This window comes from Chionomys nivalis, chromosome 6, assembly GCF_950005125.1.
Source record: "Chionomys nivalis chromosome 6, mChiNiv1.1, whole genome shotgun sequence".
In the NCBI taxonomy this organism is placed as follows: Eukaryota; Metazoa; Chordata; class Mammalia; order Rodentia; family Cricetidae; genus Chionomys; species Chionomys nivalis.
In genome coordinates this window covers 76,719,624-76,734,779 of record NC_080091.1, presented here as the reverse complement: position 1 = coordinate 76,734,779, position 15,156 = coordinate 76,719,624, and the positions used below count along the sequence as shown (strand labels likewise).

General features: G+C 47.9%; 1 protein-coding gene across 1 annotated transcript; it reads right to left on the bottom strand.

Annotated features, from left to right (window-relative positions):
- Nucleotides 1-1,011: 1,011 nt before the first annotated feature.
- Nucleotides 1,012-14,593, bottom strand: Srd5a3 (steroid 5 alpha-reductase 3). The gene is made up of 6 exons (XM_057772930.1): nucleotides 14,332-14,593; nucleotides 8,023-8,165; nucleotides 6,851-6,886; nucleotides 6,141-6,338; nucleotides 2,868-3,002; nucleotides 1,012-1,921 (listed from the first exon to the last, which is right to left on the bottom strand). The coding sequence occupies exons 1-6, from the start codon at nucleotides 14,550-14,552 to the stop codon at nucleotides 1,662-1,664; spliced, it is 993 nt and encodes a 330-aa protein (XP_057628913.1). The 5' UTR covers nucleotides 14,553-14,593; the 3' UTR covers nucleotides 1,012-1,661.
- Between the last annotated feature and the right edge of the window lie 563 nt (nucleotides 14,594-15,156).

The window sequence follows — 15,156 nt, the reverse complement described above, 5'->3', positions numbered from 1 at the left end:
TTTCACTGGTTAATTAATAAAGAAACTGCCTAGGCCCATTTGATAGGCCAACCCTTAAGTGGGTGGAGTAAACAGAACAAAATGCTGGGAGAAAGAAGCCGAGTCAGTGAGTCGCCATGATTCTCCCACTCCAGACTGATGCAGGTTAAGATCTTTCCTGGTAAGCCAGCTCGTGGTGCTACACAAAATATTAAAAATGGGTTAGATCAATATGTAAGAGCTAGCCAATAAGAGGCTGGAGCTAATGGGCCAAGCAATGTTTAAAAGAATACAGTTTCCGTATAATTATTTTGGGGCATAAGCTAAGCCATGTGGACGGCCGGGTGCCGGGGACGCAGCCCCGCTGCTCATATTACAACACCAGGGATGTCTTATTCTAGAGTATATGACATCTGTGTCGGCTGAGTAAGCTGGGGATGAAGGCCGAGTGTGCAGGAGGCATGAAGCACCAGGTTCAACCCACAGCGCTGGACTGTATGCACCTGCAATTCCGGCACCAAGGAGACTTGAGTTAGTAGAGCCAGAAGTCCAGGGTCATTCTCTGGTGCAGGACTTCAAGGCAACTTGGGATACCTGAGACCCTGACTCAACAAAGTAAACAAACCCCAACCATAAAAAACCAAGTACCTCAGCTAGTAAGCAGTATGCCCAAGTTCTTCCCTCAGTGTTGGGAGCGGAATGCAGAGCCTCATATATACTCCAGGCAAGCACTCAACTACCCAACTCCATCCCAGCCCAGAATATGTTCCACCGTAGGGATGTGGAGGGCTTCCTGTTGCCAGGGCACTGGTATTCTTTTTCATGCTTCCGTCTCCTTTCATCCTATGCCTCTACTTCCCTTTAACCCAGCTGGATATTTCCCTTAACAGAAGCACTTGAATAAGTGTGATGCTATTTCTCATACCTTTAGGCTTGGCTCTACTAGTTGAAACAGACCCAGGCATCAGGAACACTGAGTCACGGCAGAGTGAGGCTGCTGCTTTCATCCTCCCGGTTCAGGGCATGTCTGTACGCATAAGTATAAAAATAGTTTATTTCCCGAGTTTTATTCAGTACAAACGTCAAAAAGAGAATTCAATCAAAGAGGTTCCCAAACTTATTATCAGGCTGGTTTTCAGGGCAGGCAAAGCACTGGTCAGGTAACTGGAGATACTGGTGATGAAATTCAGAATGTTAACTAATTCCAACAAACTCCTTTCTCCCCGCACCCACTGGGGTGGTATCACACATTCCTATGATTTTTAGAGGTTTCTGTTGTTACTGACATGTAACATTTATTAAAAACCTAGGATATCCCATGACACTCAGTCCAGTTCACTGTTCCCAGACACAGATGATCATTTTAATTCCTGTACAAAAGAGAGAGGGGTAGGGGTGTGGGGGGGAGGCTCAAGCATGCATGAATGCAAAACTATTTATACTCCTGGTAAGTGTCACCGTAAATCAGCTCAGAGATGCCCATTTACTGCAGTTGGCTGCCTCTGCAAAGCTTGGCAGGAATGTCTTCTCTGGGAGCACTGCTCTCCCAGCTAGTGCTCAGCAGCACTGCAGCAGAACAGGGAATGTCAAACATTCCCCCAGCAAGTGTACTTCCCTTTGTCTCAGTGTCTCTAGGAACGGAATCTGTTGCCTGGCTCGCATTCTCCACCACAAAGGCTGCCTTAAAACAAGAACGGAAGGAACGCTTTCCTATGCTTCGGGTAGGAGACAAAAGTGCTCTTGTAGAAGTTGTGGTTGAAGAACGCAGACAAGGCCTGGCTGAAGAAGACGTACGTCACCACCAGCCACCAGGTTAAGTTGTGGAACCCAAAGGTGACCGCCATGGAGATGTAGATCATCAGCTCTGCAAGGTAGTTGGCTGAAGACACATAATCGAACCAGTCTCCGAAGGGGATCCTGTGCTGGCAGTGAACGATCACACCTGAAACAGAATGGTGGCAGCGTTTAACCGCTCCGCTTCCGAAACCACCGAAAGGACCTCCAGCAAGTATCATACACCATGTGAAAACAACCAACCCGTCATATTTCCACCGGTCACCAACCACAGAGTCAGGCATGGTGCTGCATGGCTTTAACCCCAGCACTTGCGAGGCACTGGCAGGTAGATCTCTGTGAGTTCGAGACCAGCCAGTGCTGCACAGTGAGACTATGTCTCAGGAAAAGAGAAGGCCTGCTGGGCATGGTGGAGCACACCTTTAATCCCAGTGCTCGTGAGGTAGAGGCTGGTGGACCTCTGCGAGTTCGAGGCCAGCCTGGCCTACAAAGGGAGTTCCAGGACAGCGAGGGATATACTAGTGGCCCCATCTTAAAACAACAATAAACACAAAACAAAACAACAGAAAAAAACAAAACAAAACAAATCTGAAAGAGTCCCTGTTCAGGTTTCCCATCAGTTCTTCACAGCACACAAGAGCTCAGATGCCAGAGTCAGGGTGCATGTGTTCAAATCCTGCCTCTCCCACTTGATATCTGTGTAACTTCACGTAAATTGTTCAGTCTCACTGTGCTTCAGTTTTCTTGTCTATAAAACAAGAATCCTGCAAACTGCACCCATGAGGAGTCAGTCCAGCCTAACTCAGAAGTTTAGATTCTTTCCTTCTGCTGGGTCACATTACCCCATACTAATGTGAGCTTTCCACACTCTGATCAGACAATGTGCGGTGCTGTCCCCAGAGGTGGGTGCAGGACAGAATTACACACTGTCAGGGAGATCATTTTACCAATGGGAGGATCACGACTCAGGAAGGTGTCTTGTCAAAAAATGAGTATTTGATATCGACAGGGACATGAAAGAAAAGAATGAAGGGCAGAGAAAGCCAGCCTCGGAGGGCTAGAGCCGCGCCGGGAGGCGCCGGGAGAGACCTCACCTTTTTTGTTTCTCCTGAGGTTGCTGAGAATGACGTGGCACTTATACTGATGGGCGGATGACCAGAAGAACATCAGCATCCCAAGGATGTGGAACCACCGGGCTTGTGTTAGCAGATTCTTCCCCAGGACATAGACTATGGAAACAGGAACCATCCTATCAGCCAATGCTAACTCCAGAATCCCAGAGCTCTGAGAATTAAGTCATCATGTTATCTTGCATTACAGTATCATAATATTGACTCTGGACAGTGAGAGCTGCTTCTCAGTCTCTATAGCTCCGGTGACTACAGGCAGAGACTGTGCAACATCTTTTGAACATTCTTCAAATGCTTCTGGCAAGAACAGCCCATCCCTGAGTGACTTACTGGGTGGTGAGATGCTTTGTGCTCTATGATTGAGTCTTATTTTAAACTTTCTTGCTCACATTCTCCCATCAAGAAAAAAATTCTCTAAAGAAACATCTCCCTGTGCTGCCACCCAGAGCCCTGTGAGAGAGATCCTGAATACAAAAAGCTGAGCTAACCCAGGCACAGTGGTTACATGCCTGCCATCCTAGGACTTGGAAAGCTGAGACAAGAGGATCAGAAGTTCAAGGCCAGCTAAGGCTGACTTGGAAAACACAATAACCACCCCTGCAAATACGGGAGAGAGAGAGAGAGAGAGAGAGAGAGAGAGAGAGAGAGAGAGAGAGAGAGAGAGAGAGAGAGAGAGAGAGAGAATGAGAACATGTATGCACTGCGTTGCCTAGTTCTGTCTAGTAGAAAGACCTTCTGAGGTAAAGGGTGAGTGGTCTCTCATAAAGAGAAGAAACGTAAACACTAAGAACACTTAAACACTTAAAAATGATGTCCTTTCTGGATTAGAGCGAGCTTAGTCTGAGAGACTGTTCCTGAAGCAGAAGAGCTGGTAGCACAACCTTCGTTTTGGTGTAGCAACAAGAAGAGAAGGCAGGCCGCTGAAGGATTCCTAGAGCTACCAGAACTGGAAAAGCAGACAGGACAGTCTTGTCTTAACTCAAGAAGCAGAACTTGTCCACTGAAAACTGGCAAAAACCTGGGACTCTGGAGTTAAGGCAAAACCCTAAGAAGCTGACTCAGGCAAGAGCACCAAGGATCACGCTACTCTATACAGAAACCCACAGTAGGAGTGAGCTGAGGATAACTAATGCTAACCAGACTCCGCCAAATTCACCTGTGGCGATTTCAGTTCTAACCCGGTTCTTCTGGACTGCAGATATGCCTTTCACTTGCATAAGGGCCCTGATCACTGACAGAGTATCTGAGCTTGAAGAAACTCCGTTAAGTGGACATTGGCTCAGCACACACGCAAACCTACAGCATTTCTATCAGGTCCTACAAACACCAAATGCAGCGTTTCTCACTATGGTGGTGAATTTCGATTTGTGTTTTTGAGATAGGGTTTGGCTGTATAGACCTGGGTAGCTTGGAATTCAGTATATGGACAAAGCTGGCTTTGAACTTGAAATGATCCTCTTGTCTTCGTGCCATAAATGCTGGGATTATAGGCATGAGTTAGTGTGCCTGGCTAAGATACATAAGCCCACTGCTGGGCAAGTGTTCTCAAGCCTCTCCATGAAGCTGCTTCTTGTCATGTGTCTGGTCTCAACAAAGAGGAGGAGTAACTAATCCAGTCATGATGCCCCAGGGGCTCCAGGGGACCCTGTGAGGGGTGACTGGGTGAAACAGAAGCAGAGGCACAGAGGAATGCTTGGAAGGCTATTTTTGTGGGTGTCTTAGCTATCTTTTTGTAAACATTTTTATGGAGCAAAAAGTGGAAGCTGGGCTCCAGCCACCAAAGAAACTCAGAAAAGTAAGGCCAACAGAAGCAGACAGAGAGAAAGCTGGTGGGCAACCAAGGAGTTCTGAAAAGTTTCCCTGGGCGAAAAAGCCACGGTAACTGGCTGAGCATCTGAATGCCATAGTGGAAGACGCTGAAGGAAAACCTGACTTGATTAATGGTTAACATGGTGGTTTGAGTGAGAAATGCCCTGCACAGGCTCAGGGACTTGGTCTCAGTTGGTGGCACTGTCTGTGGAGCTTTGGGGGTGGAGCCTGGCTGGAGGGAGCGCACCCTGAGACGTGAGACTCGAGACTAGATATCCTCTTTCTGCTTCCAGTTCACCCTTTCTGCTTCGTGTCATGGTTGAGGTGTGATCTCTCAGCTTCCCGCTCAGCAGGCTTGCTGCTGTGCCTCCCCACTGTGAAGGATGCAACCCTCTGGAACTGTGATCTTCCTCCGGAAGTTGTCTGACCACAGTATGTTACCAGGGCAACAAGAAAGTAATTAATACAACGCAGTCCAGAGGACTTAGGAGATGCTGCCTTAATGACTGTAACTGGTAAACAAATCACAAATTGAGAAGCTATCTGGTTGATGAGACTGCCTTTCAAAGAATTCTTCTAGCCTCAGGAAGTGTATTCCAGAAACAGAGCGGGCTTTGGAGCACTCTGAGACTGGAATCAAACAGGGAAAGGCTCAATCACTGATAGCTGGAAATACAGATCTCTGCCTCAACTTATGATACAGGACATGGAGAGAAGGGTCACAGGAGATCTGGGCTGAAAGCCCACGGCTTCAAGGTCAAGTTAACCTCAGCACTGAAACAGTCATTCCCATCACCCCAAAGGATCAGAGTTCTATACTGTCCGCATAGATTGCTTTTATGAAACTGACAGTCATATATGCCATGCAGCTTCCAAACAAGACAGCGAGCTACCTCACTTCTTTCTCTCATACAGAGCTCTTCCTGCTAGAGAACACTCAAGACATCTTGAGGGACACCTTGAGGCCATTTCCAGTGACTGCCAGACTGGGCTGTCCTCTTCCCTCAGGCTGTCCCAGCTGAAGAAAGGCTTTGTTATACAGGCAGTCATCCCAAGAACTCATGGCAAGAGAAAGGCTTGTTTTTCTTCTTCAAATGAGAACTACTGGTCTAAAGTGCCTTCCTCATCTCACTTTCTGTGATTTAATCCCGCATAACTTCTTTCTCCCCCATGTACCCCCAGATAGCTGGGCTCTGGCGAGGTCACTTCCTTCCATGCCCCCTTCTCCTCCTCTTTTGGACGTCTCATGCCTCCTGTTCAGAGCTTAGCTATTGAGACAATAGTAAGGTCTCAAGAATACACTGTACCTTACTATTGTCACTCAAGGCTTGGCTGCTCATGCTGGTGGTTTTCAGGTTTCAGCTGTCATGGCTGACACGTCTACCCTCTGACGAGATGACACTTGAATGCACTGCAAGGGCCACTCACCATTCTTGTCATCCATGGGCATCTGGCTCAGCACGGTGATGCCAACTAGGACATAGTAGACAAGCCCGAAACAGTACTGCACGACGTGAATCACCGCATTGGAGAAGACGCTGACGTAGAAACACTCGAAGAGTCTCCGCAGGCTGTGGACCCAGAGGAACACCAGCACCAGGAAGGCAGACAGAGCCAGCTCACCCACTGCAGTGCAGAAGGCAACACGGTCAGGGGCTCCTCCAGCATTAAGCCAAGCGTTCTGCCTACCCATTTGAAACAGAGCCTCACATAGGCTCGGAGTCAGAGGGCTGGAGAGGCCATTCAAACTAACGTCTTCCTCTTTCAAGCCGTGAGGACACGAGCTGAATAACGGCCATGTGGTCAGCTAGTGGCAGGGTGGTGGGAAGAGGGGACAGGACGCATCTCTGATTCTACTTTATCATTTAAGAGCCTTCCAGTCTACATGGACAACATGAGGAAGGGTCTGTGCTCAGGACTCGGGATCCGTGGGTCTCTGGCTCCTGCACCAACTGCTAGATGCAAATGGCCAGGGAGAGGTTTGTGGTGATGTTGGTACTGTCCTATCTGGTGGGATTCCGGGCCACACCCACCCACAAAGGCAAAGACAGAGAGGGACGGGGATCCAACAGGTGGGTGTTTCTTTTCAGACGTAAAAGGCAGAGGACAGGAGCTGGGCTGGGTGGTGAAGCACTTGCCTAGCATCTGGGAGGCTCTGGACTCCAGCTCCAGTGCTGCCGAAAGAGAAAGGAAAGGAGAAATTACGCTTTCCGAGAGACCGTGGGTCCCAGGATCCACCTTCCTGCAGGCCCGCCATTGTGTGATCCAAGGAGTGTGAAGAAAGCTCGTTTTCAAACATCATGAAATCTAGTCTGCTGTAACATGGACACAATCACAGGGACACAGCTTGGTGAATCTTTACTAATTCCCACGTATTACTAGCACGCAGACTGAGAACCAAGGCTTGACTAGCACCCCCTAGTGTTCCTTTCTAAGCATGACCCTGCGGCGGGCTGTCCCAAGGTTGAGGACTCTGTTATGCGTTCTACCAGCACAGATCTGCTTTGCTCTTTTTGTATTGTGAGTAAATTAAAGCCCAGTTTTTAAACTCTTTATGAACAGGATAAAACAGAGAAAACTCCTCAAATCTAACCTTCCGTATACATAACCATGGCAAGCAACAAAGCGATGCCCAGGTATCGGACCCCTCCTCCCCCACCAAGCCTGGAGATGCTGCTATGGCCCGTTTAAATGCTATTTTGTAATGATCCGGCCAACAGCTGTTCACCGTTTCATTGTTTAACTGAAGACCCACAATATAACAAGTCATTTTTGTTTAATTTTAATTAACTACTTACTCGTGTGTGTGTGTGCACATGCATGTGAGTACATGCGTGTAAGTGTGTACTATGAAGATGTCAGAGGACAACCTGTAGGAGTCTAACTTCTTCTCAAATGTGGTTCTTGCAGATGGACACTGGACCATCAGGCCTGGCGGCAAACACCTTTATCCACTGATCCATCTTACCAGACTTTTTTCAATGTTTACCAAAAGGTAATTTTTAAAATTCAAATTTCTGTGAGCCCCAAGGCATGATTCTTGCTGCAGCTGTATAAATATGATAAATGTTTCAATGCAAACTCAGGGATTTCCAAAGCTTCCCCAGCACGTGTGAGGCCCTCTTTGTAAGCTTATCAGCACACTGACAATCTCAGAGGGAGAACAGCCCGCCCTGCATTCAACACAGGCTTGCGAGGCTGCGGACCAGTCATGCAAACCCTGTCTGCCCTCCACTTTCTAGGCCCTGCAGAGGGGCCTGATTGGCGAACTGCAGCCAGGAACCAGGAACAGGCTTGAGAGCCCAGTTACCTCGGAACGGCATGGCCCCGAGAGTTCTGAGCAAGGCACGCAGCCAGTCTGGAAAAGGTGCTCCCAGGAAGAGAGATTGAGAAAGGGACCAGAGCAGGAAGCCATTCCACAACACCGAGATGATGTAGAAGTGGGAAAAATACCTGCAACAGGAGAAAGAGTTAGGTAACCACCAGCCAGGACCTTGCAAGTCCGAGGGGGATCCCGAGCTCCTCTGCCACCCAGCCCACAAACACACATCCGTTTCCCAAAATAGAGTTTTGGTTTTAAACAGAACCTGAATCTTGCAGGTGGGAATGTTTCAAAATGTACTTTCAAATCATGAGACTTGTTAAACTGAACTGGAGAAGGATCCGTTAACGGTCTCATCTCTGGGTAACAAGAGTGGCCCCCAAGTTCTCAGAAGGAGCCGCAACTCCCTACATGGCAGATCTAGACCATGCCAACACCAGTGAGATCCATGGAAGTCTTGTAGAATCCAAAGAGGATTGCAGTAAGGGCCAGCCATACAGCTGCCGCGCTAACGTCATGCAACCAGACGCAGAGCTAGGACACTTCCAACGTGGATGTTGGGAACTGAACTAGACCCAAGGTCTACACAACTCAATAAACTTCTATATTGTTGGAGTGGGCTCAGAAGCTGTGGAGCACACATTAGGTTTTACCCTTTTATCTAATTTAGTTTATGCACTTATCTGCCACCAAAACCAAAAAAATTTGTGGTGGAATTTGAACTAGAAAAACATATCTGCTTTTTAAACTTGTGTCCAGCACCTACATCCAGTCCTTCCTCACCCTGTGTATTTAGCCTTTTTCTTCTCTTTTCATGTTATAATGTACCCACACGTATATGTGTTTGCACATACATATCTCATTGGCTAATGAGATGACATGGAGTTATTTCTTTCTTTCTCCCTCCCTCCCCTCTCTCTTTCATTATGTGACCTCACTTAATATTATACATTCCAAGTCTAAACCTACTACATGAATTAAAAAATTTTGCAGGAAAATGGATGGACCTAAAATGTCTACTATTAAGTGGGGTCACCTTGCACACTTTTCAAGCAAAGGAAAAGGCTGCAAAGGCAGTGAGAGGGGGTGAGTGTTGGGTGTGCTCCATCTGTGCTCCCTTGTGGCTGTGTGGCAGGACCTGGAGAAGAGGGCAGGGGACTCAGGGTCTGGAAGGATGCAGGCTTTTTGTTGTTGTTGTTGTTAATGGGGATCCTTTTAGGCACACCACACATTTTAGAAAGAAAATCATTATTCAATCCTTTCAAAAGCTTCAAAACATCTTTCTAAGGGGCTGAAGATATGGCTTAGCAGTTAAAAGAACTTGCTGCTCTTCTGAAGGACCAAGGTTCCATTCCCGGCACCCCATGGGAATTCATGACCATCACAACCATCCAGTAAAAGAGGTATACAGCTCCCTCTTCTAGCCTCCAGGGGCACCCAGGCATGAGCATCATGCCCAGGTATATATGCAGGCAAAACACCCCTAAACAAATAATAATAAAAATGAATAAAACAACCTTCTGTTGAGGACACAGACTATCTAGTCCTGAGATAAAGGATGTAACCCATCTGTTGGGGACACAGAAACTATCTAGTCTTGAGATAAAGGATGTAACCCACCTGTTGGGGACAGAGACTATCTAGTCCTGAGATAAAGGATGTAACCATCTGTTGGGGACAGAGATTATCTAGTCTTGAGATAAAGGATGTATCTCATCTGTTGGGGACAGAGACTATCTAGTCTTGAGATAAGGATGTAGCCCATCTGTTGGGGACACAGAGACTATCTAGTCCTGAGATAAAGGATGTAACCATCTGTTGGGGACACAGAGACTATCTAGTCCTTAGATAAAGGATGCAGACTGGGACCTGGACCATGTCATGCCATTTCATCTTTACAACAGTTCCACAGTTCGCTCTCTTTGCAAGGCAGGGCTCTGAGAGGCTGAGTTCCTTATCCAAGGTCACAGTGGTGGCAGCAGCTGGCTCTAGATGCAGCTAGGATGACTGGTGTTTACATCACTTTGTTGCCCTCTGGTCTTCAGACACGCTTGCGCGAACCAGTTTTCCTAGCCCGGTATCACAGACAGCCAGTTTACGCGACACCTAAAGGCAAGTGAATCAGTTTCGAATGAATTACTGGGCTATGCCTTACGGCTCTTCTTGTTCCATGGCACCTCTGGTTTAAATACACAATGTATTGTTTTTCAGTCTTATATTTACTCTGCTGTCTGTCTTTCTACAGGAAACACTTTCAGGTCTTTACAGGAGGTCCTATCGCTTGTTTGTGGTTAAAGAGACAGCGAAGACTCAAAGTGCAGATCTCCAATCCCCATTGCCTTCTGGGGGAAGACACTCTGCTCCTTCCTCCTTCCGTAACTTGCTTCCTAGAAGAGCTGTTTTCCAGGTCCCGGGAGCAGGGACACAGCAATCTTCTGACTGCACGAGGTTGGGTGTGGGTACTCCTCTGACTAACCACCACTTGGATGATTATTATGGGCTGTGGCTGACGGCACGGAGGAGGAAGGTCTCTTGGGGAGTGTGGCGTTACCATTTTAAGTAAGGCAGGTATGGAAGGCCCCACTGAAGATAAAATCACGAAGCTTTAATCCAAGGGCCGGCTGAGAGGGAGTATTTTCAGGTGATGTAAAGGCTCTGGGGTAGGATGAGGACGAGCATAGAGCTGGAACAGGGCTAGCGGGAGCAGGTTACAGGACGAAAAGTCAGAAGGGAGACAGGACTGCATAGGGCTGGAGTACAGGACACAGTCTTATTTACAGACATGAGCACCGAGTGCTGGAACTGGCCCTGAAGTTAAGCCAGGTAAGCCTGGGGGTAATTAGGGTGGGATAATACCCAGGTGACTGGGCCTGCGCTAAGTACTTTGATGCCACCCCCACCTTTGACACCTGAGGATACCATGATGCTTCAGCTGTAATCCACACGGGGCCACCATCTTCCTCCTGGACTAACACAGCAGCCTCTTGCCCAGTCTCACTCATACAATGGCGCCATCCTTTACGTCCTGTGATGCAATGTTTTCCCTTCCACCACAGAGCAGCTTCCATTCCCCGGAACAAAGTCCCAATCCATCCTGGCCCACAGGCTCTGTCGAGAGGCTCTCTCCCCACTCCACCTTTCTGCCCCTAGGTAGTGCCGCCTTGAAACTCTTATTCCTGCTCTAATAGCCTTCTCCTCTGGACCACTTGACAGCCTCAGAAAAGATTCTGCTTCTCTGAAATTGGTTGATACATTTTTCTGTTTGCCTATCAGCTTCACAGAGCCTAGACTAGCTGGGAGGTTAAGAGTAGGCCCTCTGGGAAACCTGGCAGTAAACGCGTCAAGGACAAATAGCTCATTCACAGAAGAAACTAGTCTAACCACCAAAGCAACTGAGAGGCCAACCCCTTAGCCTCTGTTTCAAACATTCTGGTAGGAGGGCCTTTCTGCCTCTAGGCACAAGCTGAGACTGCTATAGCTGGGGACACAGGTAAACACTGCTTGACAAAGGCTCTAGGCCCCTCTCAAAATGTCACCATAAGCATAACGCATATGGAGGATACTAAGAAAAGCAACTAAATGGACATCCAGCTAATCCAGTCATTAAACGTCAAGTTTACGCCATAAGGAGCCCATGCGTTTGTTGTGCATTGAACAAGGAGCTCTAGAGGTGAACAACCACTATGTTTTTGTGGCTATAGAAACAATACTGTTTCAAGGGGTCTTCACTATTTTTTTTAACGTATTATATTCTATCAAAAACTTGGAGACACCGCTATTGTCCTGTGGTTTGTTGATGATGTTCATAATTAAGAAAGTGCTAACTTTTCAGCAGGAGGTTGAAGATAAAGATGTAACCCGTATCCAATCCACAGATCCCGACTGCTTTTGATGCCCCTGGACTCCAGGGTTGGACACTGGGCAGCGCCTGACCAGCAGAGCCCCATACAGTGATAACAGTTTTCATGTTATTTGGCGCTGTTTTGAAATTTTAGAAACAGAAGTGTTTCCATCTACTGTGGGAGCCAAGAACAATGGGACTCTTGGGTTGTGATCACTTATTTATACAGACTTTTTTGGGAATTAAATCAAAACATGGAAATCAGTTATTGCCTTGATTAAAAAACAAAACAAACAAGTAACCCCCACCGCCAACTCAAACAAACAAACAGCTAGTACCAGACTGGAGAACAGAAAAGTACATTCCAGGAACTTAGGTTTTATTCTTGCTTCCTTAGGAGAAAATAACTACAAACTAAATGACCTAAGTACTACCACATGTGCTGAAGAAACGTGGTTCATTGCTGCCTATTTGTAAGCGTAAAAGTCACAGGCTTATTTTTTTATTTTCATTTCTGAGGATGATATTACATTTTGCACAAGGAAAACCTATTCAAAATACTTAAGTAATAAGCACACTGGCTAAGGTGATCAAATATTATAAAATCTAGATTAATCAAGGCATTACGAAGTGCCACCCTCCGGGAGTAAATCCACAGTCATTTGATCTCTCAGATTTGACTCACGCTTGCATGGTATAAGAGCCTGCCAGCGAGGCATGCCGGGGGTTAAGAGTTTGGGACTGCAGGCCGACAGGCGGGATTCAAGGATTGGCTGCCACGCTCACTGGTGTGACAAGCCTGAATTTGTACGTAAGTGGGTGGGAATGGTGGCGATGACATGTTCCTCACAGGCCTGTCATGAGGACGAAATGAAGAAAGGCATTTAGCACTGGGAGTCTTGAGTACATGACACACGGGCAATTCAGCTGTGGCTTCTAATTCACTATATTTTTGCTCATGAAAAGTGCTAAGCACAATGTCACTGAAGATACTTGGAAACTAAAGAGAGGTATAAAGTTGGCAGCAAAATGGTACTTTACTCAACTCTAGCTACCACTTTGTCATATAAATGGAAGGCAGCAATTAAGGAAATAACCAGAAATGAGAAAGGTGAGAGGGCTTTGTTGCCATGTGTTCTGAAGACCTTGTCACTTTTGATGCAAACGCTCCCCTGGTTTTTCTTTGCCTCACTTGAAAATGCCTTTCCTTACTGGCCTGGATTTGTGGGATCTTCCCCAGTACTGAAAAATAAAGTACAATTTAGAGGAAAACACCAACGTCCACCACCACCTCAGAACACTTGGACACCGCAGAAGGTTCCGCTCTAGAATTCTGGAAAAGGAAAGAATAATTATTTCACAACAGTGCTGGAATGACAAGCACCCTGGAGTGCCAAGTGTTACAGGGATGAACACAGGTAAAGGTCACCTCTTCTTGGCTGTTACACAATGACAGGCTTCAGTACAAGAGCTGATGAGCCCCATCCACAGCCAGAAAGGGCAGAAGTGATTTCTAAGTGTGCTTTTAAATCCAGGGACACAAGGACCTTTCTCAAAAGCCAAAAAATAAATTAGTATATAGCAGAAAGGGATACAGGCCAATCAAACCTGATTACAACAGGATGGCAGAGTTGGCTCACGTGTCTAAAACTGAACCTCTAAGGAACCGTTCTTTGGGGCCTTATCTCTTTATCGTAGCAGCCACTCGGCGTGGCTCCATTTTGCCACTACACCATGCATTCTTCACAATGTTGTGGATCTCCGGTCTCAGACTGAACCCCTGATAGATCGCTCTCCAACAGAGGAGAGAGCTGTGGCCAACCCACTTTTCTGTGTTCCTTGGCGGATCCATCACCATCTATAGGGGTGGGCACTGTTTACAGACTTTGAAAATAACCTAGATACAGAAGTATGATACATTTCAAAGAAAAGACACAGCTTTCCCATCTAGAATAGTGCTAAACGGACTTCTCCATCTACATACGGAATTCAACGTGGGGCAAAAATGAGAAAGCCATGGAACAAGTCTTACATATTCAATATTCAGAGTGGATTCTATTTGTGTCCGGAAGATTTTAGTACTTCACAACTTTGTGAAACCTTCCGGGATGGGGCTAGCGCACCTGCTGAGATGCAGGCACGGCATGTCAGCCATGCTCCAGGATGGTACCCTCTAGACCTCCTTCGTGACTGTGACAGATTGGGTAGACAACTGGGGAAATCAAGGAAGATCCAGTCTCCATGTCGACAGAATCCCAAGACCTCAGGTTAATAGTGTTGGGAAGGGGAAGTGGAAAATTGAGAAAAAGACGCTTGGGCGGGCCCCTACGGTCCGGGCCAACCTGGGGGGGGGGGATGCTCAGTCATTTCCGGGGACGGCTCTGGGCAGCCACAGGCTCGCGTGCCCGCGCAGCCTCGGCTGCCCCCTGCCGGGCGCGCCCCGCCACCGCGGTTACCTCTTGGGGACATCGAAGGCCCTGCAGACGGCGGGGCGGCGCGGGCCGGACAGCTTGGTCTTCCCGTAGCGGATGAGGTCCTGGAAGAGCGCACAGCTCGGCAGCAGCCCGGCGGGCGCCAGCTGCAGGAGCAGTGCGAGCAGGAAGGCGGCGGCCAGCGCCAGCCACAGCGTGCGCAGCGGGTTCAGCGCCGAGAGCTCGACCCCGGCCCAGCCAGCCATGGCCCGGGAGCGGGCTACGCACGCGCGCCACCCGCCCTCCCGCCTCGGCGGCGCGCTTGGCTGTGACGCGACACCTGGGCGGGGACGCGCGGCCCCGCCCCGGCTCTCCATTCCAGAGCGGCGCTGCTCCTGCCCACTGCTTCATGGGACAGCGTTTTGGACTCTCATCGCCTCTAATCCTGCACAGGCATTCCTAGATGCAACTCCATCTTGAAATTCTGCAGAAACATGCAAGAACACCTGCTACAAGTCCTTAAAAGAAATAAATTGAACTTATTTACTTGTTTAGTGGAGTGGGAACATATCAAGATGTGTGGTTGGAAGCCTAAGATAGCTTGGGGGAATTGGTTCTCTCCTTCCACCATGAGGCACGTGTAATCCAACTCTCGTGGTCAGGTTCTCGCCAGCCCAGACTTGGACTGTTACGATTACTGCTGCGAAAAGGTGTAACGAGAAATTTTGGTTCAAGTCCAGGCTGGATTCTTGCCTGGATTTCCAAAGGGACCCCCAAGAGTCAGGTTTTGAAGGATGTTGGTACCACCCTGGGCCACCAGGAGCAGAAAAATTCATCAGTGTGCTCCAGATGGGGGTCACTGTGGACACT

Coding starts and splice junctions, on each gene's coding strand:
- Srd5a3 (XM_057772930.1), bottom strand. CDS start 14,552: ATGGCTGGCTGGGCCGGGGTCGAGCTCTCGGCGCTGAACCCGCTGCGC. Junction 6,339..6,850: donor CAGAGCCTCCCAGATGCTAG/GCAAGTGCTTCA, acceptor TCTGCACTGCAG/TGGGTGAGCTGGCTCTGTCT. Junction 3,003..6,140: donor GCCCATGGATGACAAGAATG/GTGAGTGGCCCT, acceptor CTGTTTCCATAG/TCTATGTCCTGGGGAAGAAT.